This window comes from Schistocerca serialis, chromosome 5, assembly GCF_023864345.2.
Source record: "Schistocerca serialis cubense isolate TAMUIC-IGC-003099 chromosome 5, iqSchSeri2.2, whole genome shotgun sequence".
NCBI classification, from domain to species: Eukaryota; Metazoa; Arthropoda; class Insecta; order Orthoptera; family Acrididae; genus Schistocerca; species Schistocerca serialis.
The window spans coordinates 74982027-74995704 of NC_064642.1; the positions used below are offsets into that span (position 1 = coordinate 74982027).

General features: G+C 43.5%; 1 protein-coding gene across 4 annotated transcripts in view; it reads right to left on the reverse strand.

Moving 5' to 3' along the window:
* The window catches only part of LOC126480720 (NEDD8-conjugating enzyme UBE2F-like), a 69595-nt gene extending 56139 nt beyond the window's left edge, over positions 1-13456 (reverse strand). Inside the window, exons 1-2 of one of the 4 annotated variants that reach the window (XM_050103979.1) lie at positions 12973-13418; positions 368-540 (exon numbers count right to left, since the gene is read on the reverse strand). In XM_050103979.1, coding sequence (XP_049959936.1) covers positions 368-373 — 6 coding nt within the window. In that variant the 5' untranslated portion in view covers positions 374-540; positions 12973-13418. Of the gene's footprint in view, positions 1-367; positions 541-12972 lie in introns of all 4 variants that reach the window. The other 3 variants (XM_050103977.1, XM_050103978.1, XM_050103976.1) reach the window with 3 other exon arrangements.
* Between the last annotated feature and the right edge of the window lie 222 nt (positions 13457-13678).

Below are 13678 nucleotides of genomic sequence, written 5' to 3' on the forward strand. Positions count from 1 at the left end.
CCTCTACAGTTATGGCATCACTTGTTTTAATTTCATTGATGAAATACTAATCCTTGTCTTTCCACGTAATCTGACCACCACCACCACCACCACCACCACCACCACCACAGTTCCTCTTCCTCAGACCACTACTTCCCCTCCCCTACTTACCATTGCCCTCTCCTTCCTTCAGAGATTCTCTGCACCAACAATTCAGCAACTATTTACTTTTACAAAATAGTTTATTACTGATTATAAGTATTAGACAACGGACAATGCAATCTTTTGCAGTGGTTCCCAGTAATTCACTTGAAGTCACAGTTCTTTGTGAAGCCAATCTGAAAGTTTTGATAGAATAATGCAAATTTCTGCTTTTCTGAAAACTTACCTTCATATCTTCTCACAGTGCTCTCCACCATGTTGTAAGCACCCATGCATCCCCCCAAACTACTTAGTGGCGACTCCACGATATGACTTCTTGGGAGGTCTGTGGAGTAATGTTTTGTTGGCATGTAGATCTACTTCTGGAGATACAATTCCCACAGGTGGTTCAGTTTGGTTCTGGGAAGAGAAAGCAATACATGGGACCATGTCTGGCTCACAAAGTGAGAGAAGACACCTTAAGAAATCCTTAAATACTTGCTGCTCTGTGGACAAGTGTGTTTTATGGGCGGATCAGGATTCCAGCCATGTCCACTTTTGGTTGTTTCTGAATTTTTTCCAGAAAGCTTAAGAAAGCATATCCACGCATAGTTTAATTACCGTACTAACTTGTGATCTCTAAGTGTTATCAGAGAATAGAATATCCCATCAATTTTTGGGCTACAGGAAGTAATAATTAATTCCTCTATCAATATTTTAGCTAAAAACCTTTCTGCAGTTGTTAAGAGTGGCAGGTAACAGATTCAGAATGAAAACTCTTTCCCATTTATTCCTTGAGAACCTAAAACATGTGACTCAAAGCTAACATACTGTGAAATTCAAAGTACATGTGCTACATATAACATAGTTTCAATATAATAGAATGAAACATTCCACGTGGGAAAAATTATATATAAAAACAAAGATGAGGTGACTTACCGAACGAAAGCGCTGGCAGGTCGATAGACACACAAACAAACACAAACATGCACACAAAATTCAAGCTTTTGCAACAAACTGTTGCCTCATCAGGAAAGAGGGAAGGAGAGGGGAAGACGAAAGGAAGTGGGTTTTAAGGGAGAGGGTAAGGAGTCATTCCAATCCCGGGAGCGGAAAGACTTACCTTAGGGGGAAAAAAGGACAGGTATACACTCGCACACACGCACATATCCATCCACACATACAGACACAAGCAGACATATTTCACAAAGCAAAAACCCTTACAAGATTAACTCTTCTTGTACTTCAGTCGGCATTGTGCCTTTTGTATTCAATCCCGATGCAATTTCTGTGTTTCATGGTCAATGTGAAGGTCCAAGGGATACAGTAAACCTGCACTGGTGCATCGGAATGTAATACTGGTCTCCCAGGGGCCGCTCAAAGCACAAATTCTTAGAAGATTCATTATTCTTGTACTTGGCATTGTGCCTTTTGTATTCAATCCCGATGCATTTTCTGTGTTTCATGGTCAATGTGAATATGTCTGCTTGTGTCTGTATGTGTGGATGGATATGTGCGTGTGTTTGCGAGTGTATACCTGTCCTTTTTTCCCCCTAAGGTAAGTCTTTCCGCTCCCGGGATTGGAATGACTCCTTACCCTCTCCCTTAAAACCCACTTCCTTTCGTCTTCCCCTCTCCTTCCCTCTTTCCTGATGAGGCAACAGTTTGTTGCGAAAGCTTGAATTTTGTGTGCATGTTTGTGTTTGTTTGTGTGTCTATCGACCTGCCAGCACTTTCGTTCGGTAAGTCACCTCATCTTTGTTTTTATATATAACATAGTTTGTATTAAATAAATATTTTTGTCAGATTGACAGTGCTGTCATGCATAGCCCTCTTTCTCCTCTGATTGCCAGTTAAACTATGAAGAATTTTAGAGAGAATGAGCTGAACACCATACTGGAACCAAAAGTTTTGGAGATACATTAACAACACATTCATCGGCCCAATGGCAAAACAAATATCACCACATTAAATTATCAAAGGTCTGCAATCCGGAAAACATAAAGACAATTACAGATATAGGTAGGTTAACAAGTCATGAGCTTTTCTTCCATACAAAGATAATATTCTAACCAAATACACAGTACATGAACGTTGTATTTAAAATCAGCAGCACAATGTTTTCTTTAGTCACATAATTCTGCAACAGTTTATTATCTATACAAGTCACTCAATGAATTATGAAATCTAACTGTCTTGGCCACAGTCTCACCTCTTTGGGGTTTGGTGGTCAAGAATGTGGATGCATTTTTATCTTTTATGCATATCTCATTATGTCATAAAGGTTTAGCTGTAACTATGACAATGTTGGGTTGACACACTCAAGTGGACACTTACCCTGAATTTCACAGTATGTTAGTTTTGAATCACATGCATAAGCATCTTAAGGAATAAATGGGCACAGATTTCTACACAGAAATTAGTCATCCACCCCACTTTATAATATTGTTGCAAGTATGTAATGATTAGGTCACATGCCCGAAAATAGACTGAACATTGTGTTACGTCTTTCACACAAGACTTTGTCCAGATGTGAAAAAAGAAAAGGATATAATTCCTTTGCCCATACTACTTATTCTCTTCATGTTTTGTCAGACAAATATCATAGAAAATCAAGAGATACAATTGCTGTTTCATGCTACACCATTTGCTTTGTAGATTACAGAATACGATATCCAACAACTATAAGTGTTCCTGACATGAACACTCATTTAAGATTCCAAAAGTCACCTGATTCAAATGGATACACTGGTGAATGGTTGTAAGTATACCAGGTGTGCTCTTAAATCACTCTCCACACTTAAAATGTGTTTGTCTTTAATAGATTATGTCACTAGTCACATTCAGTGAAACTGTCACATCCAAGAAAATTTATTTTGTGTCCTAATGGGATGGAATGAGAAAAGATTAATGATTGTGCATAGGTGCACAGCACTGATTCACACACATACAAATACTTAAATCTTACAAACTCATTGCACACAAACCCTCACATCTCAATTCTACCAAATGCTATGCTGACCACAAAACTGGAACTCCTTTAACTGCTTCTAATAGTTATGCATTGTTGAATCTTACAAATAGAGTATATACTTTATAGTGCTATAGACATTCTTTCTTAGAACTGTCCCTGTGGACCAGTACCCGACCAGTCTCAAAAGGCTCAGGGTGAAGAGTGTGTAAGATAAAAGACGAGGACATATGTTTCGACAATATAAGTTTTGTGAAATCTTATACTATCCCACGTATAATCAACTGATAATTAAAGTGACCAAGTCGTGAAAGCATTTGGGAAAAAATGTGGCTAACATTGACTTTAAAATGAAATAATGAATTATGAATGAACCCTAAGACAATTGATGAAGCAGTCGTCAAGACAGCTACCACAATGTACGCAAGGTACATAACTGGGTAATCGCGGCAATTAAAGAATTGGGGAAAAGTTGAGTTTGTTCTTTTTTTAAGTGTATTCATGAGAGAAAACTGTTAAAATGGCTGCTGAGCAGGATCTGAAGGACTGCAGGTTGACACTGCAACATGACTTGATGTCTCGGTTACCTGCCTCTCAATCTTCATGACAGGCAAGACACTAACATTAACGAGTATTCAACACAACAGTGGCACATTGTGTAGCCTGTTCGGCCAGCTTGTCAACACGTTCATTACCCGGGATGCCAACAAGACCCGGGGTCCACATAAAAACCACGAGTGGCCGCAACAGGTAAGAGTATGGATGGACTCCTGCATCACCATCGTCACACGAGAGCAAGGAAAACACTGGTCAATAAGTCATAAACCACTCAGGGAGTCACTACAGATAACAAAGGACTCACTTGAGCAGGAGCGGATATACTCTAGGACACGAGAGATGGCGACCAGCTCGGCAGTGAAAACACTGCAGCCAGTGGCAAGGATGGAAAGAAAGTTGCGGAGGACCTCAGGAGGGACTTCTTTGAGCCCTGTCCCAAATCCAGCTGAAGGTATGGGTGGGGCACATAGCATGGGGGTATACATATATGGGCCCAGAAAAGAGGTGAGAAAGGGAAAAACTCAAGCCCAGAAAAAAAAGGCCAGATGCGAACTGAGATCATACACCCTAACCGGGACCGCCACTCTGCAAGACGGATGATCGAATTGGGTAACAGGAAACAGTAATCTGGATGCCCGGGCAAGCTTCAAACATGTGCAGCATAAGCGGCCAGTAGTCGTTGGGTCCGCAATGGATAGACGCCAGCCTCCACAAGTAGGCTGGTTACGGAGTTGTGCGGAAAGCTCCAGTTGCAAGTCGGATCTCACAGTGAAGTATGGGGTCAAGCAATCGCAACATGGAAGGCGATGCCGAACCATAAGCCAAGCTTCTGTAATCGAGATGGCCTGATACAGTCGTAGGAGGGTAGACCGATTGGCACCCCAGCAGCGAAGAGGGTTAAGATGCCACCAGCACATTTGTTTAAGCTGCTGAATATGAGGGAGCCACGTCAACCGGGCATCAAAAAGCAAGTCCAAAAACCGATGCGTCTCCACCACGGCAAGAGGTTCGGTATCAAGACAAAGCTGTGGCTCAGGGTGAACAGTGCAAAGCCGGCAGAAATGCATGATGCAGGTCTTGGCAACTGAGAACTGGAAGCCATGTGTGACGACCCAAGACTGCGCCCTGCAGATAGCACCCTGTAGCCGCCGTTCATCAACCACAATGCCAGTGGAGAGCACAATGCTCTGCTAAGGCAAAAGTCATCAGCATACAAAGAAGCCGGACATTCCCACAACTGCAGCTAGCCCATTGATAGCAACTAAAAAGAGAGACAGACACTCAAGACAGAGCCTTGCAGGACCCCATTCTCCTGGACTCGAGAGGAACTATGGGAGGAACCAACTTGCACACAGAAGGAATGAAGCGACAGAAAATTCTGAATAAAAAGCGGGAGTGGCCCCTAAGATGCCACCCATGAAGTGTGGTGAGGATGTAATGTTGCCACATAGTTTCGTACGCCTTTTGCATGTCAAAAAAGACGGCAACCAGATGCTGACAGCGGGCAAATGCTGTGCGGATGGGAGACTCCAAGCAGACCAGATTGTCAGTGGCAGAGCGGCCCTTACGGGACCCACCCTGAGATAGAGCCAGAAGGCCCCAAGACTCAAGTAGCCAACTCCAACCTCTGGCTCGCCATGCATTCGAGCAACTTGCATATAACGTGGGTGAGGCTAATGGGGCACTAGCTGTCCACCTCCAGAGGGTTCTTGCCATGCTTCAACACTGGGATGATAATGCTTTCTTGCCAATGAGAGGGGAACTCACCCTCAACCCAGAGACGGTTGAAAAGTTCGAAGTGGTGTTGCTAGCAGTCCACCAAGAGGTGTTTGAGCATCTGATAATGGATGCGATCCGGCCTGGGTGCCATATCAAGGCAAGTGGCTAGGGCACTGTGGAATTCCCACTCACTGAATGGAACATTGTATGATTCGGGGTGGCACGTATGGAATGAAAAGCTCTAACTTTCCAAATGCTCTTTCAGGATGCAGAAGGCCAGTGGGTAATTTGTAGAAGCGGAACTCTGAGCATAATGCTCTACTAACAGTTCTGCAATCGTGTCTGATTTAGTACAGACTGCTTCATTCAGGGAAAGCCCACGTACGCTGACGGGTGTCTGATACCCATAGTCACCTAATCTTGCACCAAATCTGCGATGGAGAGGTACAACTGCCAATGGTAGACATACTGTTCCCAGCACTCCTGCTTCCATCGCCGAATAAGGCGTCGGGCTTGGGCATGGAGCCATTTAAAGATAATGAGGTGTTCCAATGATGGGTGCCACGTATGACGCTGGAGGGCAGGCCTGCGATCTCTAAGTGCCTCAGCAATCTCCGGTGACCACCAAGGCACAGTCATCCACCTGGAAGAACAGGAAATTTTAGATTATGTGGCAGAAACGATGCCGGTGGTGATCCTGTGAACCACCACATTAATGGCACCATGAGAAAGAGGCTCAAGAGTGGCAATGAAGGCGAACGAGTCCCAGTCAGCTTTATTCAAAGCCCATCTGGGGAGGCGCCCAGGTGAGTGACGCTGGAGCAGTGACAAACACTGGAAAGTAGTCACTACCGCACAAGTCGTCATGCACACTCCATTGGACAAATGGTAGAAAATGATGGGTGCAGACCAGAAGGTCGATGGCTGAGTTCGTGCCATGCGCCACACTGAAATGTGTGGAGTCACCATTATTTAAATGAGAAAGGTCGACCTGTGCCAACACTTGCTCAATGACAGTGCCTCAACCTGTTGCCACCAACCCACCCCACAAAGGGATATGGGCGTTAAAGTTGCCCAATAACAGAAAATGTGGCAGCAATTGAGCTATCAGCGCAGCCAATATATGCTGCGGGACATCACCATCATGTGAAAAACAGTAACTGCAGATAGTAACAGCCTGAGGCATCTACACCAGAACAGTGACAGCCTCTAAAGGTGTTTGAAGAGGGGCACACTTGCTGTAAAGAGTGTTAAGGACCTTGACACAGACTCCACCAGATACCCTCTCATAAGCTGCTCAATTCTTACAATAACCCCGATAGCCACGGAGGGTGGGGGTTTGCATTGCCGGAAACCAAACTTCCTGGAGAGCAATGCAGAAGAAAGGGTGAAGGCTGAGAAGTTGTTGGAGTTCAGCAAGGTGATGGAAAAAAACCACTGCAATTCCACTGGAGGATGACATTGTCTGCGGCTGGAAAAGGCGTGATGGGACTGAAGAGGCAGATTATGCCACTGGATCACCTGCTGCCACCAACTGAGTACCCGAGTGATCGACTTCCATGGTCAAAGGGGCAAGTGTAGTCTTATGGCTCGGGGCTGGAAGTACAGTGGGTAGACATATGGCCAAACTTGCAGCACTTAAAGCACTGCACTGGGGGAGGGATATAGGGCTTGATGTCCCAGTGGTAGACCATCACCCTGACCTCCTCAGGCAATGTATCACCCTCAAAGGCCAAGATGAAGGCACCAGTAGCACCTGATTATCCCTCGGACCCCAACGAACGCGCCGGATGAAATTAACATCTTGCCACTCTAAATTGGCGTGCAGCTCGTCAACAGACTGCAAAAGAAGGTCCCTGTGGAATATAACACCCTGGACCACATTTAAACTCTTATGGGACATGATGGTAACTGAAGCATCCCCCAGCCTGTCACAAGTGAGTAACTCCTGTGACTGGGCACAGGATGCTGTTTTTATCAAAACTGACCCAGATCTCATTTTGGACAAGCCCTCCAGCTCCCCAAACTTGTCCTCTAAATGCTCAATAAATTACTGAGGCTTCATGGACACAAAGGATTCCTCATCAGCTCTTGTACATACTAGGAAGCGGGGCGAATAAGCTTCGTGGCCATTCTTAGCCTTTCATTCCTCCCATGGTGTGGGCAGGGAGGGGAACGATTTGGGGTCATATGTGTTTGCATTAAATTGAGCCATGGAACGCTTAGAGACTGCTGGTGGCTGGCCACCAGCAGGAGAAGATGTGCAACGCTTCATTTCGGTTCATCCGCCCTGATGCTACCCACTCCGACCAAGGGCCCTCCCAACAGGCGCCAAACAGCCGCAGCAAGGGCCACCTGGCAGGATGGCCATTGCCGGGAGTCCCGATGCCCCAGGGAGATAGCCATCTACTCCTTGGCATACATGCGGAGTTAACGGCGCAGGCATCAGCAGAGCGATCCCCATGTTGTCAGAGGTGCTACAACCAAGAGGGTACATGGCGACCCCACCACAACGGACTGGCTACCATGCTGAATATCAGGTGCGAAGAAGTCCATGGTCATCGGCAGTGCAGAAAACGACACAGCATAGTGGATGGCAGAAACTGCGCCCAGGAATATATCCTCGCCCAAGAGACGGAGAATGAGCGGTACTGCAATGTGAGAAATCAGGCTAAAGATCTCAATGCACGATGGATACAATGCACAATGTAAGGCGCTCTTCCCCAACTGGCTCGCTCTTTGGACAAATTTGGAAGTATTGAGGTAAAACCCTACAGGGGACCATCACATAAAGGCTGAAACATGTGGCTCCTTTTAGTCGCCTCTTATGACAGGCAGGAATACCGCAGGCCTATTCTAACCCCCAGACCCATGGGTGGGTGGGGGGGGGGGGGGGGGGGGGGTTTGGTGGATAAATACAATATCGCAATACCTGTATATTCTTAATTATGAAGCAAAGTTCCTTTGCACGTGCATCCATGTCCAAAGGAACAGGCACTGCAGCAACTACAGCTATTACGAAATACATTAAATGTACTCCTTAACTGCTTTCGCACGAACACAAATTACTACCATTGCAGTTAGATAACTCTTAATCAAGTGGCACTAATAGCTCACAATAACAAGTCAGAAGGCAGTGCAATAAACAACAACAAATGAAACTAAATAAATGAAATTAACATTACTATGTCAAAATAGCATAACTTACCTATTAACACAACACATACAAGAGACTGAGCAAATAAGATGATACAGCGGTACTGTTTTAAAACACATCATTAACTTTAATTTCGCACTGATTGAATTTTTGTAATTAGCAGCATAGGCCTATTACAAAAAAAGAAAAAAATAAACCAATCATTTTTCAATAACAGCTTAGCTTCTATATTTTTAAAATTATGATTGGGCAACAATACTGAATTAAATCAGAAGTCATTTAGCTTCCAAAATAATTCTAGAGTGTCTCAGATTATGACATGTGGTTTGTATACTGTTCATGTACATGTATATGTATATGTACACTGTAAAGGTGTGCTTAAACTGTTCAAATAAATCTACACTCCTGGAAATGGAAAAAAGAACACATTGACACCGGTGTGTCAGACCCACCATACTTGCTCCGGACACTGCGAGAGGGCTGTACAAGCAATGATCACACGCACGGCACAGCGGACACACCAGGAACTGCGGTGTTGGCCGTCTAATGGCGCTAGCTGCGCAGCATTTGTGCACCGCTGCCGTCAGTGTCAGCCAGTTTGCCGTGGCATACGGCGCTCCATCGCAGTCTTTAACACTGGTAGCATGCCGCGACAGCGTGGACGTGAACCGTATGTGCAGTTGACGGACTTTGAGCGAGGGCGTATAGTGGGCATGCGGGAGGCCGGGTGGACGTACCGCCGAATTGCTCAACACGTGGGGCGTGAGGTCTCCACAGTACATCGATGTTGTCGCCAGTGGTCGGCCGAAGGTGCACGTGCCCGTCGACCTGGGACCGGACCGCAGCGACGCACGGATGCACGCCAAGACCGTAGGATCCTACGCAGTGCCGTAGGGGACCGCACCGCCACTTCCCAGCAAATTAGGGACACTGTTGCTCCTGGGGTATCGGCGAGGACCATTCGCAACCGTCTCCATGAAGCTGGGCTACGGTCCCGCACACCATTAGGCCGTCTTCCGCTCACGTCCCAACATCGTGCAGCCCGCCTCCAGTGGTGTCGCGACATGGCCAACACTCGGCATCATGGTGTGGGGAGCGATCTCCTACACTGGCCGTACACCACTGGTGATCGTCGAGGGGACACTGAATAGTGCACGGTACATCCAAACAGTCATCGAACCCATCGTTCTACCATTCCTAGACCGGCAAGGGAACTTGCTGTTCCAACAGGACAATGCACGTCCGCATGTATCCCGTGCCACCCAACGTGCTCTAGAAGGTGTAAGTCAACTACCCTGGCCAGCAAGATCTCCGGATCTGTCCCCCATTGAGCATGTTTGGGACTGGATGAAGCGTCGTCTCACGCGGTCTGCACGTCCAGCACGAACGCTGGTCCAACTGAGGCGCCAGGTGGAAATGGCATGGCAAGCCGTTCCACAGGACTACATCCAGCATCTCTACGATCGTCTCCATGGGAGAATAGCAGCCTGCATTGCTGCGAAAGGTGGATATACACTGTACTAGTGCCGACATTGTGCATGGTCTGTTGCCTGTGTCTATGTGCCTGTGGTTCTGTCGGTGTGATCATGCGATGTATCTGACCCCAGGAATGTGTCAATAAAGTTTCCCCTTCCTGGGACAATGAATTCACGGTGTTCTTATTTCAATTTCCAGGAGTGTATAACAAGAGCCACAGTTTCAATCTCTTTTCCCCCCTCTATATGGCAGAGTTGTTTAAAAGGACTTTGATGTGTAATTCCCTCACCTATCGAGGCCTTAGCAACAGCAATTAAAATTAATAACATTAGCTGCATTCAATTTTCAATCATTAGCAGTCTTATGAATTGTAAACTTACCAGAGTCTTAATGTCCCCTCTGCACAATTAACATAATTACAGAAGACATTATCAACTCCAGTTTTTATATGCTTGACTTGAGACTTAGAGATTAATCTTTTGTATAGGTGTGAGATTTTCTCTTGTCTAGAAGAAGATGGAATCCATGGTACCTCACAAGCAAATAGCTGCAGTGAAGGACAATCCCACTAGCACTTTATGGCATGTTCATTAATATAATAGTTGTCCAACTGACCGAGTCAGCAACAGCAATTTGTACTGGACTTTTGCTTTGAACCTTGATATAATAATGTTGTGGAGCGTGATCGTTATATGCCGGCATTACGTTTGGTAAAGAACATGTGGCAAGAAGACATTCTGAAGAAGGTGTGATGGTTGAGATGGCACTATCCTGTGGTCAATTTCAATATTAGGAAACCAGATACGTGTGTTATTTGTAACAAGCTGATGGTTATTTGATAAATCTGACAGCCATACATTAACAGAGAGATACGTGAAAGGCCAAGCACACTTTTACTCTTTTAAAAGTATTGGCATACTACATTAAATGTCCGAAATGTGAAAAACATAAAAATAGCAAGTGACTCCTCCCCCCATAAGACCCGTGGGCTCGGGTGGTGTCATGAAGAAAAACCGTAATGACTGATTTGGCACAGACAATCTTTTATTCATATTTATAAATTACTTCTCGTTTTTGGTGCAATTGTTCAAGTGGTTTTATGCCTAAAAGTTGGGTGTAGCTAATTTGGTTACCGATTGGCTGGTAAGTGAAGTGAAGTAAAAAATTTTTAATTTTGGGGGTTTTCTGTTGTGGCTTGTTTCAAAAGGTAGCACATGTCTTATTTTCATTCAATTTTAGTTTGTATGCTGTTTACTGTAGGACAGGTGATCACGATCTTCAGTTTTAAGTATGGGGTAGCTGTATTGGGGAAGGATAGGTGGGGCAAGTATTTAATTTAGCTGTATAAATTTGTGTTTCAATTTCTATATTGAATGGTGTTTTATTATTTTAAAAAACTATTTTGTTTCTGCTAGTCAAAGTTTTTGGCACAACTGTCTTTTGATAGCTAAGTATGTTACTAATATGTATGTAATAACTTTTCAATTTTTAAGTTAATTTATTAATATGTATTTATTGGATATTGTGAATTTCATTTTAGCTACATAAGTAAATGGATAATAATTATACCAAATGTACATTCATACTGATGTGTTATGGGTGTCTTAGTGATGATGTTTTTTTAGTTGGAATTATAGTGTTCATGTCAGCTGTGTTGGTTAAGTGCTATAGTAATACTGGTCTTATAATACAAATGGTTTTCCAATAGTGTGTTTCCCTGTTGATGGGTGATGTGAAGTTTATTTTTGTTCACATAATGATACCATTTGTGCATCGTAAATCGTTTGTTATGTTTCTGATATCTCTGTTTCACGTTTGGTGAATATTGTAGAGCTCATTTTAGCTATATAGGCTAGGTTAATTTTCCATTTTATTTATGTGACGTGAGGTTAATGATTTTTACCTTATTTTTGGTTTTCTTTCTTATTTGAGTGGGAGGGAAATGGTTTGCCATAACCCAAACCCTCCGACACCCATTAGCGTCCTGTTAGTTACATTCTTTTGTATATTTATTTTGATTTTATGAGTCCGTCATGGTTGCCATTTGGATATTCCAGAGCTGCTCAAGTGCGTCTTTCTGATAACATCACGGGTCAAAGTCAACATGCAGTACCGAATACTTTGCTTTCCCACAATGGCAGTAGTTCTTCCTCTGTTGATTTGATGACTGGTTAAACCGCACACAGAACAGAATTGTACAGCTATGGGACTAGATGTCCGAACTCCCTGGGCTAGTACTACTGGTAGAAACAATTTGGTCTAAAATGACTAGGCCAGAGCGTCGATGTAAAAAAAATTAACAGCTAACATCTATCAGCATTGTAAGCGCCTAATTCTTTATAATTCCAGGACTATGTCTGAAACTCTGATCTGACAAAGAGAATTTTTTTATAGCTTACCACACAGATACATTCCAACTAATGAAATTCAACTATCCTTTAACGAACATACAATTGCTTGCCCCTGTCGCAAATCGGTGACAACAGATGAGACCGTATTCATTTTCGGACAGGGTACAGCTTTCTCACTTTCTCTTTCTGAAAATAGTGGCCTGTTATGCCGGCAATGTGTTACAGCATGTAACATTTTAATTCCCACTACCCATCGGCATTACTGAGAAACGAAACTGCATAAAAATTTAGTAACTGGAGCGTAAGTGTCACGAAAATTTTAAAAATTTTCTAACAGTGGGCAAAAACATCATTAAACAAAGAAATCAAAACTTTTCGAAAACTTAGCATGTTAGAACTGGCACAGTTATATTAGGATCACACTAACAATAAAAATGCGAACTGTACAGTGATTCCTGAACCATTTGTACTTGCAATTCGTTTGTACTTTCAATCAATTAATATCACATTGTCAGAAAAATGAAAGTGTGGATTATTTGCTTTGAATGTTGAAACAGCGATTGACTTCACATATATCTGTGTTCCTTACTTTAAAGAAAAAAGAAATACAACTTACTAACCTCTTTCACCAGAAGCTTGTCCCTCACAGAAACGCGTTTATTTGCATCGGTCGGCGTGTTCGGAGGAGCATCAGTTTCTTTCTTCAGCTTTCGTGTGAGGGTGATCATAATACAAGTCTGAAACTGCAAAAATGTTCTGCTACTCGTGCGAAGAACACTTATTTTTTCCGTACAGAAGGATGAATTCATTTGGAACATAAAACTCCCAACGCGAACATAGACATTCAGAAAAGTACGGGACCCCGGTATCACTCGCATAGGTTAAGTAAACACAAACTCCACGCAAATAGCATACATCTGAAGGCAAGTAAAGACTGTGGCAACTGACCTACAATACATCCATCAGCTACTGCAGCTTTTTGACAGATATCGTAAATTACAGAAATAACTCATTCATTGAAACTACGGCCACTCGCACCAAAGATAATAATCACAAACACATGTAAACAAAGTGTGTAACCAGTTTTGCCAAGTCTCCAAAACGAAATAACCTAACTGCATCTACAAATAAAAGCCATAAAAGAACTGAAATAAAACAAGGTGTATTATTGTGCAAAAAAAAATTACATATGCTTAGTAACTCGAAAACAACAGCCTTGCAAAAGCTCAAAACGGATGATATGCATCACTTTACATCCTAATTTAAATATGAATTTGTATCCTTGACGCCTACATTTTCTACCACTTCATCCAGTACTGCGGTGTA